This window comes from Aspergillus puulaauensis, chromosome 2 (assembly GCF_016861865.1).
Source record: "Aspergillus puulaauensis MK2 DNA, chromosome 2, nearly complete sequence".
NCBI classification, from domain to species: domain Eukaryota; kingdom Fungi; phylum Ascomycota; class Eurotiomycetes; order Eurotiales; family Aspergillaceae; genus Aspergillus; species Aspergillus puulaauensis.
This window is the reverse complement of record NC_054858.1, coordinates 1,052,504-1,073,520: the sequence shown is the minus strand read 5'-3', so window position 1 is coordinate 1,073,520 and position 21,017 is coordinate 1,052,504. Positions and strand designations below refer to the sequence as shown.

General features: G+C 49.9%; 7 protein-coding genes across 7 annotated transcripts; 3 read left to right on the top strand and 4 right to left on the bottom strand.

The window, feature by feature from the left end:
• Nucleotides 1-203: 203 nt before the first annotated feature.
• CCT1 (chaperonin-containing T-complex alpha subunit TCP1) lies at nucleotides 204-2,197 on the top strand (the record flags this gene model as incomplete). Its single annotated transcript, XM_041699089.1, has 6 exons — nucleotides 204-246; nucleotides 313-360; nucleotides 423-508; nucleotides 561-665; nucleotides 730-1,764; nucleotides 1,814-2,197. 6 exons carry the CDS (start codon nucleotides 204-206, stop codon nucleotides 2,195-2,197), a joined length of 1,701 nt encoding a protein of 566 aa, XP_041552209.1.
• Nucleotides 2,198-2,634: 437 nt separating this feature from the next.
• Nucleotides 2,635-4,879, bottom strand: APUU_20446S (WD40 repeat domain-containing protein; the record flags this gene model as incomplete). Its single annotated transcript, XM_041699088.1, has 3 exons — nucleotides 2,635-4,028; nucleotides 4,078-4,188; nucleotides 4,240-4,879. The coding sequence occupies 3 exons, from the start codon at nucleotides 4,877-4,879 to the stop codon at nucleotides 2,635-2,637; spliced, it is 2,145 nt and encodes a 714-aa protein (XP_041552208.1).
• Nucleotides 4,880-5,241: 362 nt separating this feature from the next.
• RRP5 (putative rRNA biogenesis protein RRP5) lies at nucleotides 5,242-10,806 on the top strand (the record flags this gene model as incomplete). Its single annotated transcript, XM_041699087.1, has 3 exons — nucleotides 5,242-5,700; nucleotides 5,756-10,204; nucleotides 10,264-10,806. The coding sequence occupies 3 exons, from the start codon at nucleotides 5,242-5,244 to the stop codon at nucleotides 10,804-10,806; spliced, it is 5,451 nt and encodes a 1,816-aa protein (XP_041552207.1).
• A 205-nt stretch (nucleotides 10,807-11,011) lies between these two features.
• On the bottom strand, nucleotides 11,012-12,134 carry APUU_20444S (uncharacterized protein; the record flags this gene model as incomplete). Its single annotated transcript, XM_041699086.1, has 2 exons — nucleotides 11,012-12,041; nucleotides 12,097-12,134. 2 exons carry the CDS (start codon nucleotides 12,132-12,134, stop codon nucleotides 11,012-11,014), a joined length of 1,068 nt encoding a protein of 355 aa, XP_041552206.1.
• A 325-nt stretch (nucleotides 12,135-12,459) lies between these two features.
• Nucleotides 12,460-14,517, bottom strand: APUU_20443S (beta-galactosidase; the record flags this gene model as incomplete). Its single annotated transcript, XM_041699084.1, has 1 exon — nucleotides 12,460-14,517. The coding sequence occupies one exon, from the start codon at nucleotides 14,515-14,517 to the stop codon at nucleotides 12,460-12,462; it is 2,058 nt and encodes a 685-aa protein (XP_041552205.1).
• Nucleotides 14,518-17,168: 2,651 nt separating this feature from the next.
• On the top strand, nucleotides 17,169-18,663 carry AIM6_1 (uncharacterized protein; the record flags this gene model as incomplete). The annotated part of the gene is made up of 2 exons (XM_041699083.1): nucleotides 17,169-17,602; nucleotides 17,655-18,663. The coding sequence occupies 2 exons, from the start codon at nucleotides 17,169-17,171 to the stop codon at nucleotides 18,661-18,663; spliced, it is 1,443 nt and encodes a 480-aa protein (XP_041552204.1).
• Nucleotides 18,664-19,209: 546 nt separating this feature from the next.
• APUU_20441S (urease accessory protein UreD) lies at nucleotides 19,210-20,289 on the bottom strand (the record flags this gene model as incomplete). The annotated part of the gene is made up of 1 exon (XM_041699082.1): nucleotides 19,210-20,289. The coding sequence occupies one exon, from the start codon at nucleotides 20,287-20,289 to the stop codon at nucleotides 19,210-19,212; it is 1,080 nt and encodes a 359-aa protein (XP_041552203.1).
• Nucleotides 20,290-21,017: the final 728 nt, after the last annotated feature.

The window sequence follows — 21,017 nt, the reverse complement described above, 5'->3', positions numbered from 1 at the left end:
AAAAGGACAGAGGCAGTGGCTGTGGGTTCCTGGGTCGGGGAAACTTGAGTCACCACCAGACAAAGTGGGATGAAATATTGATACACCGCCCGGGCGCACCGGCAGAACTTTTACCTAGTGGGAGCACCCATGGTCCATTGTGCATGAACCTCCCAGCAGCTGCCGGAGCTTTTGACATTCGCTCACGCAGCATCTGAAGGAAAATGGCTGGAATCTTTGAAGCCCCGCGGAATGCGGACACTCTCTGTGCGTTCTCTTCTCCCCCATTGGAAAATACTCCATTCCCCCGCTCAAACTAACCAAACCACACAGTCCTGGGAGGCCAGAAAATCACAGGAGCCGATGTTCGAGACCAGTGCGGTATGTCGAGCCGAAATTGCGTCGTATCATCCCCTGTTATTGCCAGACCTGACAAAATTTAGTTCTGGCGACACAAGCGATTGCAAATGTGGTCAAGAGTTCGTTTGGCCCCTCGGGCTTGGACAAGATGATGGTCGACGATATTGGTGTACGCTGTTTATGAACCCCGCGACTTCTGGTATTGTACTGATAAATCCTAGGATGTAACGGTTACAAATGATGGAGCTACTATCTTGGGTCTGTTAGATATTGAACACCCTGCTGGTAAAATTCTTGTGGACTTGGCCCAGCAACAGGATAGGGAGGTGTGTTCTACCCCTCCGCCCACACTCAGCTACATCATTGTACATTTACTGATTTTGATTTTAGGTCGGAGATGGAACTACTTCCGTTGTCCTCATCGCCGCAGAACTCCTCCGCCGAGCTAATGAATTGATGAAGAACCGCATTCACCCCACAACCATCATCAATGGATACAGGCTTGCACTTCGGGAGGCCGTGAAATATATGAATGAGAACATTGCCACGAAGGTTGACTACCTTGGAAAAGATAGCTTGGTTAGCATTGCCAAAACGTCCATGTCTAGCAAGATCATTGGTGCCGATTCCGATTTCTTTGCGAACTTGGTCGTCGATGCGATGCTGTTGGTGAAGACTACAAACCAGAAAAACGAGGTCAAATACCCAGTCAAGGCAGTGAACCTTCTAAAAGCCCACGGAAAGAGTGGAACAGAGTCAGTTCTTGTCAACGGCTATGCTCTCAACTGTACCGTTGCTTCCCAGGCTATGAAGACTCGGATAACGGACGCAAAGATTGCCTGTCTCGATATGAACCTACAGAAGGAGAGAATGAAGCTCGGCGTTCAGATCACAGTCGAAGATCCCGATCAGCTAGAGAAGATTCGTGAGAGGGAATCCGGAATTGTCATCGAACGCGTAGAGAAGATTCTCAAGTCCGGAGCTAACGTCGTTTTTACCACCAAGGGTATTGACGATATGGTTCTCAAGCTCTTTGTTGAGAAGGGTGCTATGGCCGTCCGACGATGCAAGAAGGAAGACCTACGACGAATTGCCAAGGCTACCGGCGCTACTTTGGTGAGCTCACTCTCCGACCTGAACGGCGATGAGAAATTTGAGGCCTCGTCCCTGGGTCATGCAGACGAGGTTGTGCAGGACCGGATATCCGACGATGAGTGTATCCTCGTTAAGGGTACAAAGGTCCACACTTCAGCGTCCATCATCTTGCGAGGAGCCAATGAATTCAGTCTGGATGAGATGGAGCGTTCAGTTCACGATTCTCTCTGCGCGGTCAAGCGAACCTTGGAGAGCGGTAGCATCGTTCCAGGAGGTGGTGCCGTCGAGACGGCCCTTCACATGTATCTCGAAGAGTTTGCCGTCACAGTGGTATGTACAATTCTCGCACTGTTTGTTGCACCTTCTAACATAATCACAGGGCTCCCGTGAGCAACTGGCCATTGGAGAATTCGCCCAATCTCTCCTCGTTGTTCCCAAGACCCTAGCCGTGAACGCAGCGAAAGACTCTTCCGAGCTCGTTGCTCAACTCCGCAAGAGACACGCCGTATCCCAGCGCGTCCAGGAAGGAGAGGCTAACGAGAAAGAGAAGGCCGTTGCTAAGAAGAAGGAGTACCGTAACTACGGTCTCGACTTGGCAAAGGGCCGTGTTCATGACTGCCTCAAGGCTGGTGTTTTGGAGCCTAGCATGGGTAAGCTCAAGCAGCTCAAGAGTGCTGTCGAGGCCTGTATTGCCATCATGCGCATTGATACTATCATCAAACTGGACCCGGAACGCAAGGAGGATGATGGACATGGTCACTAAGGGTTTCCTTGGATATGAGATCTTCCTGTCCTGTACGGCATTTAGACAAAAAGTATAATAAGATCTTAGTACCTAGTATATGAATCTATTTTGACGCCGATACCTCCAGACTTCTCAAATCTGGTGACATACCGTGGTTTGGTTCAGGTATAACAGAGGCCATTATGGATACGACGTTTCTCAGTCAATTAGTAGCGTGGTTAGATTTGTTTGCTCATATGCAGACGCACTGCTGGTCTATTCAAAGTAGCCGCTAGAAAAATGATGATTGCGGCGCAGGCATACAAAAAAAAAACTCATTAAACACCCGCTAAACAAAAAACGCCAGTATGCCTTGAACACCGGAAATGCTCGCAATGGAGAACAGACAAAACCAAGAGCACAACAAATGCATAGCAAACACAGGCAAACGCAACATGAAGTATGGTATTCGAGAATCATTCGTCTTCGTCTTCGTAAGAGTCTTTCGTGTCCGCCCAGCCGCATCGCCATCTTCGACCCTCAGTCTCCCCCCCTGCTCGTAGGTCTCTTGCTTCAGGGCCCTCGCGCCAGCATCTAGCGCTGTAATCGTCGCTTACGGTTATAAGCTCACCATCAACGGTCCACGACACGCCGGATACCTCCTTCTTGTGGCCCTCGATTAATGGCGTACCAGTTTGGTAGATCGGGACCATGTCTTCTAGACGTGCAGATGGTCCAATACCCGAGTTGGTACGGCGGAGACCAGAGCGAGTGGAAAAAGATGGTGTTCTGGGTGGTTGGTCAAGCTGGTGGGTTTGTTGTTGAGTAGAAGGATCAAGGAATTTTTCGTCGGTGGGAAATATGACGGGACAAGGCTCGCCGCTCCCAACTGCCAGCATCTCTGACTTGTCACCAGCGGCCTTCCGAACACCAATCTTAACATAAAACGATGAAACCCGTAAACGAGGGTGACGGAAGCCGTACAGTGGCCCAAGGCCGCTTTTGTCAGACCCACCCGAACGTCGTGGACGGATATTGTTTAATGAGAGCTCAGGAGCATGACCAAGGACGAGGTGGGAGGTGGAGTATGCATATACTGTTCCGTCCCGGCAAAGCGAATATAGTCGTGACCCGTCGCCACCTAGTGTCATGGAAGTGACTCCAAATCGGCGGTATTTGATATGACTGTCTGGTTCTCTGGTTGTGGACAGTGGAAGAGCAGGGCGGCCGCGACGGTTACTGTGAGCGGTGCGCAAATCCCACAGCCGCACGCAAGCATTGGCTTCAGATGCAGTGACGAAGAGATTCTCACGACCAGGCGGGAGAAATGCAAGTGAAGTTACCGTGATATCCGAACGAGCCACCTGAGCCTCCGCTTTCTCAGCATTCATTATTTGGGGCATCCAAGCGTGAGCACCGTGGACAGTATTCAACACTTGCGGGTAAGTCATTTTGGAGGAAATGGCGGGGTTGAGTTCGGATTCGGATTCGAGAGAACACTGAACCTGTAGAGAAGGTTTCTCAAAACCCTTACAGCGCAGATCCCAGATATTAACATTCCCATCACGGCTGCAAGTCGCAAGAACTTTATTGTTTGCGGCTGGCTGAAACTTGACTTGCTTCAGGGACGAAACGTGGTTGGATAAGCAGTACACAGGCTTTTGTGTGGCCATGTCAATGACGATGGCAGTTTGATCACCCGAAGCGGTTGCCAGTAACATATCATCAGACGAGAAATCCATGTCCATAATGGCGTTGGCGTGCGGACGAAATGTAAGATATGCTTTCGAGAATCCGACTTTATCGTTTTTCGCTGAATCAAGCAACCGAATGCCACCTTCTTCATCTCCAACGGCAACGAGTGTATTGGCTACATAAATTATTAGTACAATCGACCACAAGGTGGGTTCTTGACGTACTGTTGCATGCCGCTGTGCAAAATGGGAGCGCAAGACGGTCGCCTGACGAGCTTGTACAGGCATGACTATCTTCAGGGCGGGAGTAGAAGGTCGATGTCAAATCTTGCCAGCCTAGAGTACGGTAAGCAAATGCAAAAGTGACTATAGCAGACGGTTACAAACCAGCGCCGGAATTTGCTCGCATTGTCACTCGATTAGCTCGAGTCCCCAAGACGCTGCGCATGAACAGAGCTCCAGAAGTTTGCAAAGCCTTGGATCGACGAACAGGAGAGACCTTGAGTGGAGTTTTGGCAGGCGGCGCCGGTTCCTCTTCGTTGACCTTTCCGCCAGGGACCTTGATGTCTTTCACAGGGATTGGGATCTCCTCGTCGTCCTCGATCAAGTCACGAACACGAACCTTGCGTATGGGTGAAGATTGAAGGGGAGACCCAATGGAGGAAAACGAAAGTTTGCGTTTCTTGCTCGGCGTTCGCATAATATCTGTAGGTTCCGGTTTGCTCATAGCAGCCTTCAATGTCCTCGTAAAAGCAGGACCCAGGCGATTAACTGCCGGTGAGCTGAGTGCCATGAGTGCCTGGCGACTGGTCCTGACACCATTTCCAAGACTCCCACTGTCCTGCAACGAACGAGGAGTGAAGAATCTCCTGAAGGATCGAGGAGTAACTGGGGGAGGCTTCTTGGGCTTGCGGCGTAACCCAGCATCGGAGGCTATTGAGGGCGGAGAAGAAGGGATTTCCTGGGATGGCGAGCAGAAGATGGGTTCGGATCGTGGTACCTCGGGGAGATCATGACAGCGAGTCATTGTGTCCCATTAAGAAAACAAGCATACAGTGACATTCTACATGAGCAAGAAAGAAAGCAAGAGAAAACGAAAGCTCAGTTGGACTGGAGGAATTGAGGCATGGTGGAGCTGAGAATCCACCAGCAATGTTCACGTCGCGGGCAAGAGAGAAAGCCGAACAGGCACGCAGCGCGTTTCGTGACTCGTGACGCGGAAATGGTCACGTGGTACAACAACCACTTTATTGGAAATCTGCTCCATACATAGCAGGCGGTCTGTTTCTGCCGCGGCCTGCGGGAAAAAAAAGATAAAATTTCTTAGAACGGAAAGACATTTTCTAGAATTCAGAGTGAGAGTTTGCGCGCTTTCATTCATTTCGGAAAATGGCTCCCATAAAGCGCAAGGGCAATGCCCCAGAGGAAGCTTCTGCCCGCAACCCTCAGAAACGTGTGCGTGTGGACACTGAAGAGCGCAAGAAAGACGGCAAGAGCATTTCGTCCGCCGACTCTGCGCCGAAAGCTTCTGAGCTCACAGTCGTGCGAGACGATGAGCCCTCCTTTCCTCGTGGTGGTGGAAGTGTCTTGACACCACTTGAACGAAAGCAAATTCATATCAAAGCGACAAAAGATGTTCTCTTCGAGCAAAAGAGCAGTGGCTCCAAGAAGCCTTCTAAAGGATTCGACGATGGACTCGAGGATGATACAGATATGGAAGATGCAGACGAGGATAACGAGACAGCTACCTCCAAGAAATCCCAAAAGACAAAGGGAAAGGGCAAGAAGGATGCGAAAAAGGATAAGCGTGAAAAACAGGGTGTGAAGATTGAAGGTTTAAGTTTCAAGGTACAGCTCATTCCTTCATAGTTAATTTCTGTTGCCCATTCACTAATGGAATCAGCGTCTGGTACCGGGGGCCCTCATTCTAGGGCAAGTCTCAAGCATAAATGCCCACAACATTGGGCTTTCACTCCCAAACAACCTGACTGGTTACGTCCCTTTAACCGCCGTGTCGAAGACGCTCGAAAACAAAATTGAAAAGATGCTAGAGGAGGAGGAAGAACAGAACTCAGATGATGAGGATTTCGACTTGAAGGATTATTTCTATCTGGGTCAATATCTGCGAACCTACGTCGTATCAGTTGGAAATAAATCGGCCGACGCCAGTTCAAAGAGCAAGAGGCGCATCGAACTCTCAATCGACCCAAGGTCAGCGAACACCGGTCTCCAGAAAACAGATCTTGTCGTCAACTCTGCTGTTCAGGCGTCCGTTTCGAGTATAGAAGATCACGGTATGGTCATGGATCTAGGTATTGAGGGATCTGATGTCAAAGGGTTCGTGTCATCCAAAGAAATTGATCCCAAAACGGATTATTCTACCATCAAGGAAGGTTCCGTCTTTCTGTGCATGGTCACCGGCCAAAATGCTAGTGGTAATGTGGTCAAATTGTCTGCCAACCTCCAATCTTCCGGATCGATCAAAAAGTCGCATTTCCTTAGCGTCGCGCCTACCATCAACTCTTTTGTTCCGGGTGCTGCCGCGGAAATCCTTCTCACCGATGTATTCCCAACAGGGATGAGTGGGAAAATAATGGGAATGTTGGACACTACCGTGGATTTGGTGCACTCTGGTGGTGCAACCGGAAAAACGGACTTGACGAAAAAGTACCACAATGGTGCTAAGATCAAGGGCCGTATTTCGTGCACGTTTCCTGGATCGGAGCCCTACAAAATTGGTTTCTCGATGCTCGACCATGTTCAGAAATTCACAGCCGAGGGCCATGGCCCCAATTCCTCTGATGATGCCCCTGGAATCTCTGCCGTGGTACCGGAGACTACAATCGTGAATGTAGACCCAGGCCTTGGTGTTTACGTCCAAATTGGATCAACGAAACATATGGGATTTGTCCATGTTTCCAGACTAGCAGATGGGCAGGTCGAAACGATCTCTTCCGACCATGGCCCCTTCAGGACAGGCACCACTCACGAAGCCAGAGTTGTTGGATATAGCGCTATTGATAACCTCTACTCGCTTTCTTTTGAGAGGAAGGTTATCGACCAACCCTTCTTTCGCCTAGAGGATGTCACCCTTGGTGCAGTGGTCAAAGTAAATATCACCAAGGTTTTGGTTGGAGAATCAGGAGTCACTGGCCTGATTGTTTCTCTGACTGACGCTATAACGGGGTTCATCCCAGCGGTGCACTTTGCAGATACGCGTTTGCAGTTCCCTGAAAAGAAATTTCGAGAGGGTGCCACCATCACAGCAAGAATCCTGTCAGTCAACCTCGAGAAGCGAGAAGTCCGCTTGACTTTGAAGAAGAGTCTCCTGAATAGCGAAGCTGCCGTTTGGAAAGACTACCGAGATATACGTCCCGGATCCCAGTCTCCAGGAACCATTGTCAACATATTGCCTAATGGTGCCGTAGTTCAGTTTTACGGTTCCATCCGTGGCTGGCTTTCCGTATCGGAAATGAGCGAGGCTTATATCAAGGACCCTTCACAACACTTTAAACTCGGCCAAGTCGTCAATGTACATGCATTGAATGTCGACGCTTCTCAGGAGAAGCTCTCTGTGTCTTGCAGAGACCCATCATCCCTCGCTGAAGGTTACCGGACGGCCTTTGAAACTATCCGTCCTGGACAGTCTGTCACTGGAACTGTCTTTGAAAAGTCCGACGACTATGTACTACTAAAGTTGGATGATCTCGGTGGTCTCGTGGCTCGATTGAGCGTTGGTCAGATTGCGGATGGATCTGCTTCCAAACGGAGCTCGACTCTAGCTAAGGTTCGAGTGGGCCAGAAGCTTAACGAGCTTGTTGTCCTTGATATTCACCGTGCCCATCGCCTCATTCATGTGACGAGCCGAGCAAGTCTTAAGAAGGCTACCAAGCAAGGGAAAATGCCGAGCACATTCGAAGAGCTCCAGGAAGGCTCTGAAATAACAGGTTTCATCAGAAACATTACGCCTACTGGTCTATTCGTGCAATTTCTCGGTGGGCTCACTGGCCTTGTTCCCAAACGGCTTATTGGACCGGATGTAGACAAGCCTGCTTTTGACAAAACTAATTTCCAGGTGGTTTCTGCGACGGTTCACTCTCTTGATACCGATTTCCGGCGGTTCATTTTGAGCATGGATCCTTCGGAAGCGACGCATGCCGGTCCAAAGGAGAGGTCCACAAAAGAAGGGAAGAAATCTGCTAAGGAGTCTGCAGCTGCTGGCGATAATTCTCTCGTCGAACCCATTGACGGGAGCTTAAAGAGCAAGTCTGATATAACCGTCGGCCGTGTTCTAAAGTGCAAGATCAATTCGGTCAAGGGAACCCAGATCAATGTCAAGCTTGCCGATAATGTCCAAGGTCGGATAGATATTTCCGAGGTGTTTGACAAATGGGAAGACATTGAAAACAAGAAACAACCTTTAAATAAGTTCCACCCCGGACAGGTCGTGACGGCAAAGGTTCTTGGTATGCATGATGCTCGCAGTTACACCTTCCTACCCATCAGCCACCGCACCGGAAAATTCCACGTCTACGAACTCTCCATGAAGCCTCGGTTTGTCAAGACAGACAACGCTGCGCCCCTAACCATTGAGCAAGTGCAGGCTGGTTCGTCGTCATTTGGATTTGTCAATAACATCGGTAGCGACTTCTTCTGGGTCAGTCTATCGCCTAATGTCCGTGGAAGATTGCGGTTCGTTGATGCGTCTGACGACCTCTCCCTCCTTGCGGATATTCAAAAACAATTCCCGATTGGATGTGCTTTGAAGTTCCATGTGACTGCAGTCGACGCTGCGAAGGGTCACATTGATCTCTCAGCGAAGGAAGGGTCCGATAGCATCACAATTGACGATTTGTCCGTTGGCATGGTTTTGCCTACGAGGGTGACGAAGGTTACTGAGAAACAAATCCTCATGCAACTCAACAACTCATTAGTTGGTGCTGTCGAATTGATCGACTTGGCGGACGACTTCTCAAAGGCTGATCCGAATACCTATCAGAAGAACGAAGTCGTCCGTTCATGTGTCACTGGTGTAGACAAAGCCAACCGGAAAATTTATCTCTCCTTACGACCATCGAAGGTGCTGAGCTCTTCTCTTCCCGTTCGAGACCCGGAATTCGCTTCCATGAAGCAGATCAAGGTCAATGATATTATTCGCGGTTTCGTGCGTCGGGTTACTGATGGAGGACTTTTCGTGACTATCGGCCATAATCTTGCGGCCTTTGTTAGGATTTCCGATCTCTCTGACTCGTACCTCAAGGAGTGGAAAGACTCGTTCCAGGTTGGCCAGCTGGTCAAAGGCCGTGTCACCGTCGTTGATCCGGAGCAGAACAAGCTCCAGATCAGTCTGAAGGACTCTGTTCTCGATCCGAACTACAAGGCCCCTGTCACACTTCACAACCTCAAGCCCGGCCAAATTGTCACTGGCAAAGTGCGCAAGGTTGAGCAATTTGGTGCGTTCATCGTTATTGATGGTTCGTCGAATGTTAGCGGACTTTGCCATCGCACCGAAATGGCGGATAACCGCGTGGAAGACGCCAGGACTTTGTACGATGAAGGGGATGTTGTCAAAGCAAAGGTTCTGAAGGTCGACCGTGATCACGGCAAGATCTCTTTCGGACTGAAAGCCTCCTATTTCAATGACGATGCAGAAGATGAGAGCAGTGGAGATGAGGATGACGAATCTGAAGGGGTCAGTCTCGACGGTCTCGACGGTGGTGTCGAGATTGAAGGCATTGACGACAGCGAAGATGATGACAGTGATGTCTCAATGGGTGGAGTTGATCTCGAAGACGAGAGTGAAAATGAAGATGAGAGTGAAGGCGACTCAGAAGATAGCGATGGTGAACCCACGAAAGCGACTCGACAGGGCGGCCTCGGTGCTTTTGGGTTTGATTGGAACGGCAACGCGCAGGACGAAGACGAGGATATGCGCTCTGATTCTGATGAGAATCAGGCGCCACAGAAGAAGAAGAAGCACCGCAAGCCAGAGATCCAAGTTGATCGAACTGGGGAGCTTGACGCCAATGGGCCACAGTCGATTGCGGACTACGAACGACTATTGCTTGGTGAACCTGACTCTTCCTTGCTTTGGCTGCAATACACGGCTTTCCAACTGGAGTTGGGTGAAGTCGACAAGGCCAGGGAAATCGCCGAACGTGCTCTTCGTACTATTACCATTGGCCAAGATACCGAGAAGCTCAATATCTGGGTTGCTATGCTCAACTTGGAAAACACGTATGGCGACGATGACTCCTTGGAAGACGTATTCAAGCGTGCTTGCCAATACAACGATACGCAGGAGATCTATGAACGCTTGACGAGTATATACATCCAATCGGGCAAAAACGAGGTAAGTTCGCTGCTCAATCTTATCACAGGTTCCAAACAGGCACTAATAACCAACAACAGAAAGCAGACGATCTCTTCCGAGCAGCCCTCAAGAAGAAGGTCTTCCCAGCCTCTCCCAAGTTCTTTATCAACTACGCCACCTTCTTATATGACACCATGGCTGCCCCCGATCGCGGTCGTGGCCTACTCGCTCGTGCTCTCCAATCCCTCCCATCCCACACCCACGTTGAAACGACATCCAAATTCGCCCAGCTCGAATTCCGTTCTCCGAACGGTGACGTCGAGCGTGGTCGCACCGTATTCGAAGGCCTTCTCTCTTCCTTCCCTAAGCGTGTTGATCTCTGGAACGTCCTTTTGGACCTGGAAATCAAGAATGGTGACGCAGAGCAGGTTCGCCGCCTGTTTGAGCGCGTTCTTGGAATCAGGGATACAAAGAAGAACACTGGATTGGTTATCGAGGAGGGTAAAAAGGTTAAACCTAAGCAGGCTCGATTCTTCTTCAAGAAGTGGCTTGAGTTTGAGGAGAAGAAGGGTGACGACAAGGCGGTTGAAGAAACGAAGGCTAAGGCAGCGGAGTATGTCAAGTCTCTGCAGCAGGAATGAACATCTACGTAATTCGGGGTCGTTCTTATGGTTCTTTGTGATGATTACGGTGTTTATTTGGGTTGGTACGTTGTACATAAAAAAGGCATCATACATAGCTTGGGCTTCTTTTCTATAGATATTGAAGGCAAAAGTCATTATACAAATGTATTACGGGCCAATAGATGTAAATCTTTCTCAGATGAAATGTAACACTGGGTATATTTTATCCTCCCCTCTTCTCTGCCATCAACCGCCTGTACTCGTCGACAATATTCCTTCTCTCACTCGCAAGTTCCTCCCTTCGCCTCAAACTTCCCACCGAAGCAGGAACGTTTGCAACATCCACCTTTGCTCCGCCGCGCACCTTGAATATCTCCCTCGGCTTCTTCAATTGCGGCGGCTCCTGCGCTACCTCAAACGGGTTCACGGCGGCCCTCTTCTTCTTCAACTTCGCCCATGGATCTGGGCCGTCATCATCATCTCCACCTTTCCGCTTCTTTCCACCAGACTGATTAGGATTCTTCTTTTTCTTGCCCGCCTCAACCTCCCAGGCTTTCCAAAGCTGCAATTGCTCCTCCATCTCCTCCTCTTTATCTTCCCGCTCCGCCGCCTCGCGCTCTTTAATCCGTGCATCGTCCTCACGCCACTGAGCCTGCAATCGTTTCAAGTGTTTCTCGTGTTTCGTTACCCGGTGGTTTCGAATCTTAGGAAGGTCAGTAGACGCAGCCGGCTTCGAGGAGCGCTTCATGTCGGCAAGTGGCATTTCGCGGTCCACGCGGGCAGCGAAGTCGGAGAGTTTTTCTCCGGGAAGAATCTTCGGTGCAGTCGCTGATTGAGTCTTGCTTCCCGTTGATTCTGTCTGCGTTGAGGTGGCAGGGGCTTGTTTCGTCTTCGCCTTCCGAGAAACAACAGGCGCATTGTTATCGCTGTCGTCGCTACTCGAATCGGCGCTATCATCTTCGTCGCCAGTGCGCTTCCGCTTATTCTGAATCTTGGCCTGATTCTTTGCCTGAGACTGCATCAATTGTCGGAATGCACGCGGTGTATCATCGTCCAGATCGGATTTTTGCCTAGAGGTTGCAGCCTCTTTCCGCTTCTTGGGGCCTTTCCCATCTTTCGGTTGCGGTTTTTGGGTTTTGTTGTTCGCGTTTGGTTTTCCCTTTCCTTTGCCTTTGTTTTTGGCGTTTCCTTCCTTTGATGGGTCGCGGACCGGCAGAGATTTGGCGATTAGGGTTGGTGGGAGATCGTATGTACTATATTTTTTAATATGTGAGAGCTGGGAATTTTTGAATGGTATATAAGATTTACCTGGCATCATTTTGCCTGCGCTTGTGCTTGTGAGGCATCTTGGGCTTTCTTGATTAATGGGCTTGATTTATCTGCCTCTCGAGGTTGTCTGCGAGTGGAGCAGTGAACTTTTTCTCAAGATCGCGAGGGCGGTCAAGGACTTATCTTATCGGAGCTTGGGTTATTATGTATACCGCTTTCCACTTAAATTATTCTGCCAGGGTATCACTGTTACCCCCCTCTAGAATTCTCTTTTTTAGCTTAGTACGGAGTACGGTCCTCATTATTAGTTACTCTGAATAGTGCTTATATTATAACATTGTACCGTAAATTGTGTCTGGTGTGTATGCCGTAGCTTAATAGCTCTGGCAATAAATCCTATATTTAAGCGTCTTCATTCTTCAGTCTCCAGACAGCGACATCCGCCGACGCAATCTTCGAACCATTCCTACCAATCAGCAGCTCAGCGTCCTCAATGGCTGGAACACTTGCAGCTTCTAGGCCATAGTTGAATCCCCAGAGTAAGTCCCCCCGTTTCGCAAACCGCAAGTTCGGTCCTAGGTCATTGCGAGCACTAGCTTGTCGCCCCGCAAAGTCAGTAATATTTGCGTCCTGAGCGACATCGCCTAGATACGACACGAGCAGATCGATGGAAGGATTGAAACCAAGGTAGTGTAAGCCGTCTTTGGAGCAGGCTGCAGGCTTCCCAGGGTGGTGGGGTGAGGTATATGCCATTGTCTCGGTGCTCGTGCGGTTTTCTCGTGCGCAGACTACCCACTCTTCCCAGCCTGAGATGTTGTATGTCTTTCCCCCGTATGAAACCCCGCTAACTGCGTAGCCTGGTGGCGTTTCTACGCGAGTGACTCTCAGTGGTAGATGGCTGCGGAGTGGCCCTTGCGAGGGGTTGAGGCCAGGCGCATAACTTAACGTAGATGTTTTAGAACCGGTGTGTGGCCCAAAGACGACAGGGCCGCTGTAGTTAGCTAGTGATTGGTCGAATGCTTCGGGGATTATTGGTAGACTTGGAACGATGACGAGTTTGTAGTCCTGAATCGGTTGTTCAGGGCTGATTACATCGACAGAAAGACCCAGGCGACGGAGAGCAGAATAGAATTTAAAGACGATGTCGATGTACTTGACAGCTGGGTCCGTATAGCTGTTATCTGCAGGACTCCACGTCCCGCTATACGGTTCGATGTCCCAAACCTGGGAAGAAACGTAATCGAAAATAAGAGCGATATCCGCGTGCTGTTCTTGACCATTGTCGCTATCAAGTGCTTCCACTAACTTAGGCAAATCCTCATTTGCAAAAGACTGAATCTCGATGAAGCCTTCATCTGCGAAATCATCTGAGGTAAATAAGCCGGAGAGCGTTTGCTCTGCCCCGTACGGAACCTGACGCCAGCGGAAATATGACACCATGTCGCCCAAATCTGCGAACGTTTCGTGAGTCCAAAGTCGTACCATGCCGCTCAAAGGAGATACCCGGTAGGGACTCCAGTTTAACACGCCGGTCTGCATCTCCATGATCCCAAATGGCCCGGAAGTTTTGTTGTAGGCAGCACCAGCAACACCACGATAAAGGGCATGGTGCAGCGCCTGCCAATCCGGTAGACCGGTGTGTAGGTATTTTATTTGTTCTTCCTGGGAGAGCCACGATAATGAATCCAGACCAGCAAGAGGATACTCGTCAAAGGTTACAAGATCGAGTCCCACATCTCGCGAAAACTTGAAGTGGTCGAAGCTGGTAAAGTCCATCATAAAGTTATGTGTGATGAAGTGCGTTGGTGCATATTGTCTCAGAATCTTCAATTGCTCCTGCGCAAATTCAATCATCATATCTGAACTGAATAAGTACCACTCGAGGCGATGGCTAGGTGGTGGTGTGTAGACTTCTAGAAACGGAGGATGAATCACATCAAAGTTGATATACTGATTTGACCAGAACACACGGCCCTGGGCCGCGTTGAGATTTTCGACAGTGCCGTATTTCTCCTGCAGCCATGTCTGAAATCGCTTGATGGCATTATGATCGTAGCTCTGCACGGTATCATGACATCCGAACTCGTTGTCCAGTTGCCAGCCTGCCACAGCGGAATGGCTACCATAGCGCTGTGCCAGCTTTTGTGTGATCTTCTGACTTAACCGACGGTAGTCAGGCGAGGATGTGCTATAGTATCGGCGCGAGCCAAAGACCTTTGTAGTATTGGTGTAGTCCACAAAGCTGATGTCGTACTTTTCAGTAAGCCAGTTAGGTGGAGCTGCCGTTGGTGTCCCGATGATTGCTTTGAGCTGGTATCGATCAATCAGGTCCAGAGTCTTGTCGAGAAGAGTGAAATTGTACTGTCCCTCGACAGGCTCTAGGACGGCCCAGTCGAACTCGTTTACACGCACGTATGAAATATTGGCATCTCGCATTTGAGAAATATCGGGTTCCCACATGTATTCCGGCCATTGTGATGGGTAATAATCGACAGCGAGGTGAGGCCCCCGTTTCCAGCGATTGAGAGAGGGCGCAAGTGATTGCTCTTGTTCTGATGAGCCGGAAGTGCGACGGTGTGATGTCCCCGGTATAGCACCAACAACAGCTGCAGCAGCCAGAAGCGCAAAGGCTACTAACGGATGAAGAAGCATATTGTCAGAAGAGAAATGCAACTAGAACCTGAAGGCTAGATTGGTTGATGGAAACCATCACCGAGTTAAATAATGCTGTACTGGGCTGGCTTACCTAGAAAACACCATCAAGAAATTAACCGACTGGGTTTAACCGCGACTACGATGCTGGACAACCCCCGAGCAAGCGGGGTATAGATCAGTTATCAACACTTGACTGGACGGGTTGTAATGTTGATCCCATCTGTCAAAGCATCGCGGAGCCACTCAGCCAGTTCTCTCGGCAAATGTTCGGATCTGGGATGATGAAATGCTTGCTGGTTCGGTTTGCACGGTAAAATATACGAGGTGTCGGTTGCCACGATTTTTCCGGTTGGCTCAAAGACAATTCCAATCACAATTTCCTTGTCGATGATCGAGTAAGATCAGGGCTTCGGAAAAAGGCCGGTATAGATTGAGTGGTCTATCTCCAGTCGTGTGGAGATGACATGTGGTTAAGCGCGGGGGAAAGATTTCTTATCTCAGCTGCTAAGAGTAACCTCCAGGCACCTAATTCAAATACTTCTCGCCTTCGGGGAAGCTATATAAGTGCTGGATGAGAACTTGCTGTCGCAGGTTCATTTCTGCATGTTCTCAACTGCGAAAGAGACTACAAGATTTGGAAATTCATAACTTGCCTTTTTATCGGTGATTTTGGCGGGGAAGCCCTGGTACATACACTTCAATATCCACTTGAGGCATGCACAAGCACTTTCCCTTGTTGGTGCCCAGGATATAGGCATATTTGGGTCCATTTGGATGGGTTTTGTTTCGTTGAGAATGGTCCAATGTGGATCGATTGGTTTTCAACGGGAGGGATCAAATGTGTACGATTTAATAAAATTACAGATCAACGATGCTGCCAGCCATTCACCAGAAACGTCTGAAGGCCTCTCAGATGTTCTCATCGCTGAGCAGTTTTATTTGGTTGGATTAAACCGCCTTGATTTGCTAAAGCAGCATGACCTTCGTAGTGGGGGCTATTATCTCGATGGCTGCCTTGAACATTATTGCAATGGTAGTACTCCGTACGTAGTCTGAAACACAATGAGTGGCAGTGCTGTTATATGATTATCAATCAATGTCGACTCAGTCTGACGTTGCCTTGTTCAGTGATCCTTCTTCCCTAGTGCAAAATCCTGCAACGTATCTACCGAGATGGCGCCAAATCATCTCACAGCCATCCCAGGAAGGTACTCTGTATTGTGAAGCCTTGAGTTCGGAGTGGGAGGCCATATTGCTAGGGAGATTGGTTGCACCGGCGGGCGTATTCCCTATTCTTAGTTGAGTTGATTTTTTGAATCCTTGAGGTCCAAGTGGATATTGTCTGGGATTTCTTGCCTGGGATTTCTTGCCTGGGATCATGTCGGTTCATGAGGCTCCATACGCACACGATTACGCTGATCACCACCCAGAAGAACGGAAGGAGCTAAAGTGCGTGAGACGTGACAAATTGCTGAAACTAGTCAGTAATCAGTATCAACTTCGACGTCGAGGACGGCGTCAATCCTGATGACCCTGGATTAGCCATGGGCTTGGTTGTTTGAATTGGAGCAGGAGATATGTCGCCAGTCCGCGAGACCCTGTGTCAAACTGAGGGTTCATCAGTCTATACTCAGCAATCCGCACAAAAGGGCCTCATAATCAGCGGAAGGAGCAGTCTAATAGTGATTGAATCATTGACGCCTATGGTAGCGGCATAATAATGTGCTGAGTGTGACATATGTAGGCACCCTGTACAAACCGTGCGAGTCATGCGACCGATTTTTGAGAAGGGGAATACTAGACCCAATCTTCTAACATGCTTGTACGATGTAAAGCTGAGAGCGAGTGAGAGGGACAGCTGGGTCTGAAGTGAAAGCTTGGGGCAGCTACGTAGTTATGAAATCGTGGATTGAACCATGGTGAGCTCTCCGCATAACTGGGGTTGTAATCTAAATTTGGTAAGCTTGCCGAGCTCCAGTGAATGCTCCTCACTAGTCACTCGTCAGTGAGGATGAATCATGATTGACAGTCGCGATGAATGGTTGCACTCAGTAGTGACGACCCTTTGGGACGCCCACTATGGAAGCCCGCGAAGAGGTTGAATTTGAAGTACCGGGCGGCCAATGAAAGCCGCCCGTGCAGCACATGGCGCCCCGAGATCCTCTGCACGGTCTGGATACCCCCCGCCGAGTGCTCGCTGCGACTGCCCACTTTCTTCACGCTTTGGCCAACGACGAATCCTTTGCGAATTGCGCTTCTTGCGGTGCAGGCTCCGATCACCCGATTCAGCGACCCCGAGGTGGCGAAGACCCTCCTGCGAAGTCGGGTGTCACGCCGATCAAGAGGGAAAGAAGCGACCGAGTTGCGCAAGATGTGATAAATACATTCTCGTCCTCCGTTCGATATCCCCGTTGATATCATCTCCTCATGGCTATCGCGCCAAGATACTTTTAGCCATGCCGTCTTCTTCTTCGCCTCGCCACTCTCAATCACGCTTCACAACTCCATTTCCTGCTGCTGCTTCCAATGAGCTGCACACGGTCGGTGGTATTTCCCAAGGCGATGAAACGAGCAAAACTGGGAATATACCAGACAATAGACCAGCCACTTTTGGGGGGTTTGGAGTGCCGGAAGAGCTTGTCTACGAGTCCGACTTGGAAGAAGCTTGGGAGAGACCACGACGGCAACGACAGGGCTCGCTATGGACCCGAGGTCTAGCCGCGGTCTCGCCTTTATTTGCTTCTTCTAACAAACACAACAAGTCTCCGGTTGCTTCTGTTCCTTTACTCCCAAACAAAGGCAACCACTCCAAGCTTCACCCACGGTGGCTTAAAAAGCCAACCCGCTCCTGCTGCATCTTATATTGTGTAGTGGGCTTTCTCGCCATGCTGTAAGCACAACTGACTTGCCTCCGAACTAGTAAATACTAATGCGTCTTTCAGAGGTGTCTTCCAGTTCATTTCGATTGCCTGTGGGATCGTTGTTTCATTCTTCCCTGACGAGATTGATCGTGTAACCGATCACTGGCGACAACCCCAAAGGCTTGATCCAGGGGACACCACTCACTGGCCTACGGACATTTCAAAGGATATCATCCCTGTTCCATGTCACTCGCACAACGATTACTGGCGCCGCGTACCCCTTTATTCCGCCCTAGAGGCTGGGTGTATTGGCGTCGAGGCCGACGTATGGCTCTTCGATGACGAACTCTACGTCGGCCATTCTATTTCGGCTCTGACTCCAAGTCGCACATTACGCAGCATGTACATCGATCCATTGTTGAAAATTCTGCACAGGCAGAACCCGATTACTCGCTTCCATCATGACCTCGATGAAACTCGAAACGGTGTCTTCGACACGGATCCCTCGCAGCAGGTGATTCTGCTCATTGATTTTAAGACTAATGGCGAGGAGACCTGGGACTATGTGCACTCGCAATTGAACCCGCTCCGTGAGAATGGTTATTTAACTTACTACAACGGCAGCGACATTATTAATGGCCCTATCACCGTCGTTGGGACCGGAAACACTCCTTTCAATCGGGTTGCTGAACGCTCCACCTACCGTGATATCTTCTTCGATGCACCGCTCGACCGACTAGTAGACGATGTCGACCGCATTGAAGCCGGAACCCGTGTGGATGACGACACCTTCAACATAACCAATAGCTATTATGCTTCAGTTTCCTTCGAAAAGGCCGTCGGGACCCCATGGTTGCTCCATCTGACCGACCGACACGTGCAAACCATCAGATCCCATATTAGGGCTGCTCACCGTCAAGGTCTGAAAGTCCGATACTGGGGGACCCCTAACTGGCCACGAAGCCTACGAAACCATGTTTGGCGTGTTCTTGCCCGTGAAGGCGTCGATATGCTCAATGTGGACGATCTCGTCAGCGCAACACGAAAGGACTGGGCCCCTAGGATTTCAGACTGGTCACACTGGAAATAGATTGTTCAGCGGATCAGGCAACCAAAAAAAATTGGTCTTTCCCCCAAACTTAATTGCCTGAATAAGCGCCTGAACGATGACCCTGATGATTGCAAGTGTTTTGCGGAAGCGCGGTTTCTGGACCCATCAGTTCAATATAGACTATGACAGCATCGAGACCTTTGGCTTGGGTTTCTTGATTTTGTTTCGTTTCAATATACCCCTGGCGTTGTGATGTTTTTTTTTTTTCTTTTCCTTTCTTTTCTTTTCTTTTTTTTCGTCATAAAAGACCGGGAATGATAAGCGGGAATTTTTGCGATGACGCCACGATTTTCATGTCTGTTGTTACGTTTTTAGAGGATAGCTTACTAGGGATTAGATAGGACTTAGATAGTCATGGTTTGAATAGAAGTCAGATGTAAAACCTATGGTTCTGGGTATCACTAAAGGTAGAGGTTATGGACGATATCTAGTACAGAATCTTGCAGCCTAAGCTAGCTGAGTTTCTTGCCACATAGATAGAACAGGGCGAAAAGAATTTAAAGAAGTAAAAGTACGGTCCGTCCATCATAGACAAGATAACGCTTCCTCCCCAAACTCGTTCACAACACTGCCCTCCTCCCTCAGAACCCCACCCAGCCAATCCTTCGCCGTCTCAAAATCCGCCGCGCCAAACTTAACCAGGACACAACCCCCTCGCACCCGCGCTGCCGTAAATGTGACCCGGGAATCGTAGTTCTCTGGTGTTTCCACAGCCGGGGCGGCGGAGGACGACCAATTCCTGGCTCCTATGCGCGGGAGGGACGTGAACTTGTCGACAAAAAAAGAGGAGAGCTTTTCGAAGACGGGCCCGTAGAGGATAAGAGTGCCAATTACACCATGGGGGCTGGTACGCTCGCGGACCAGCGACTTTGCCGGGTTATTCGCCTGCGTCTGCTCTTGTCCTTGAGTGGCGATGGTACTCGCGGTTTCGTCATTGAGTATTAAAGAGTCACGGAGTAAGAGCTTCTTCTTGTTGTGCTCGCTGCTGGGAGCAGAGGGGGCTGTAGGTTCATCGTGTAGCCATATTTCGTTCTTTCCCTTCCAAAAATGGAAGTCCCAGTTCTCGCCTCGTGAGGCGCGGCCTTGCGTTACCCAGTCTAGGACGCAGAGACTGCTTCGGGAAGAGTCCTTGGTTGTGTTATTGACTGTGAATGTTTGGATCTGCTCGTAGCGACTGTCTTTGAACGGTGCTGATGGGTCGGGCAGGTAACACAGCGCGGCTTCTTCGCCAATACGGACATCTAGCGTTTGTCGGCTTTGGTCCGATAATGTTCGGCCTGGGGTTGTTTCCGTCTTGAAAATCTTTGTGCTGCCTTGTGGTGTCGTGACGACGAGTCTTGTCCGCGACTCGAGGGTTATCGAGACATCAATTTGATCGCCTGGCAGGAGACCCCCACCGTATGTGAGGAGGTATAGGTGGACCGGTTGGGACGCGGACGGTGATGCGGACTGCGGTACGAAGCCGGGGGTACGCGTGAGGAGCTTGAGGGGGTATTTGTAGGTGAGGGTGCTCAGAGAAGGATTCGCAGGAGGGAGGAGCGAGAGGACCACTTCGCCTTGTCCAGCCTTTGCAATCGAGGGCTCGAAGGGTGATTTGACTGGCATTCTTGTTTATCTGGCGCCTATCTTTAAGGATCGTGGAAGTGACGGAGAGAAGGTGTTGGTATTCAACAGTTCCGGTTTTGGGGACATGGCGACATTTATTATTATTCATTAATGTCAAGATGCAGCGACAAGAAAATCGGTGTCGCAAAGGTTCCTCTGCCTCGACGGCGTATCTGCGGATGCTCGGTCTCTTGTCCAACCACTCGAGCTCGATGCTGGGAGAGAAGATACTGTAGCGGGGTCCTATGACGCCGTGGACCAGGGACCGAAATATCGAGTGCCTTGGCTCTCCAATTCAAAGCTCCAAGCAGTTTCAGACACGCCAGCGATGGAGCAAAGATGCGTTTCCATTACGGCATCAGTTGCTCTGTCACGGGCTCTTCCCCGCAGAGGCGCAGAAGCAGCAGAGGGCTAGGGTTAATGAGTCACATGATGCGTATTAATTTATATTACTAATTATGAAGAAGCATATCCGGCCGCCTCAGGCACCGTAAGGCAGTGAGGCGCGTCTGTTTCGCCCAGTTACTCTCAAGTCAACTCCGCGTCCTCCACTCCTCCCTTACTCCTCCATCGCAAGTCTCATCCCGACTGGCGTAGCCAGACGATCTACCATTGAACCTTAGCACCTACTGCCACGTTTCCCTACTTTAGTCCTGCATTGAACATAGGTGGAGGACAACGCGCGCGCAACAACATACTCGGTCAACCCGTTCCATCGTCGCGTTCCC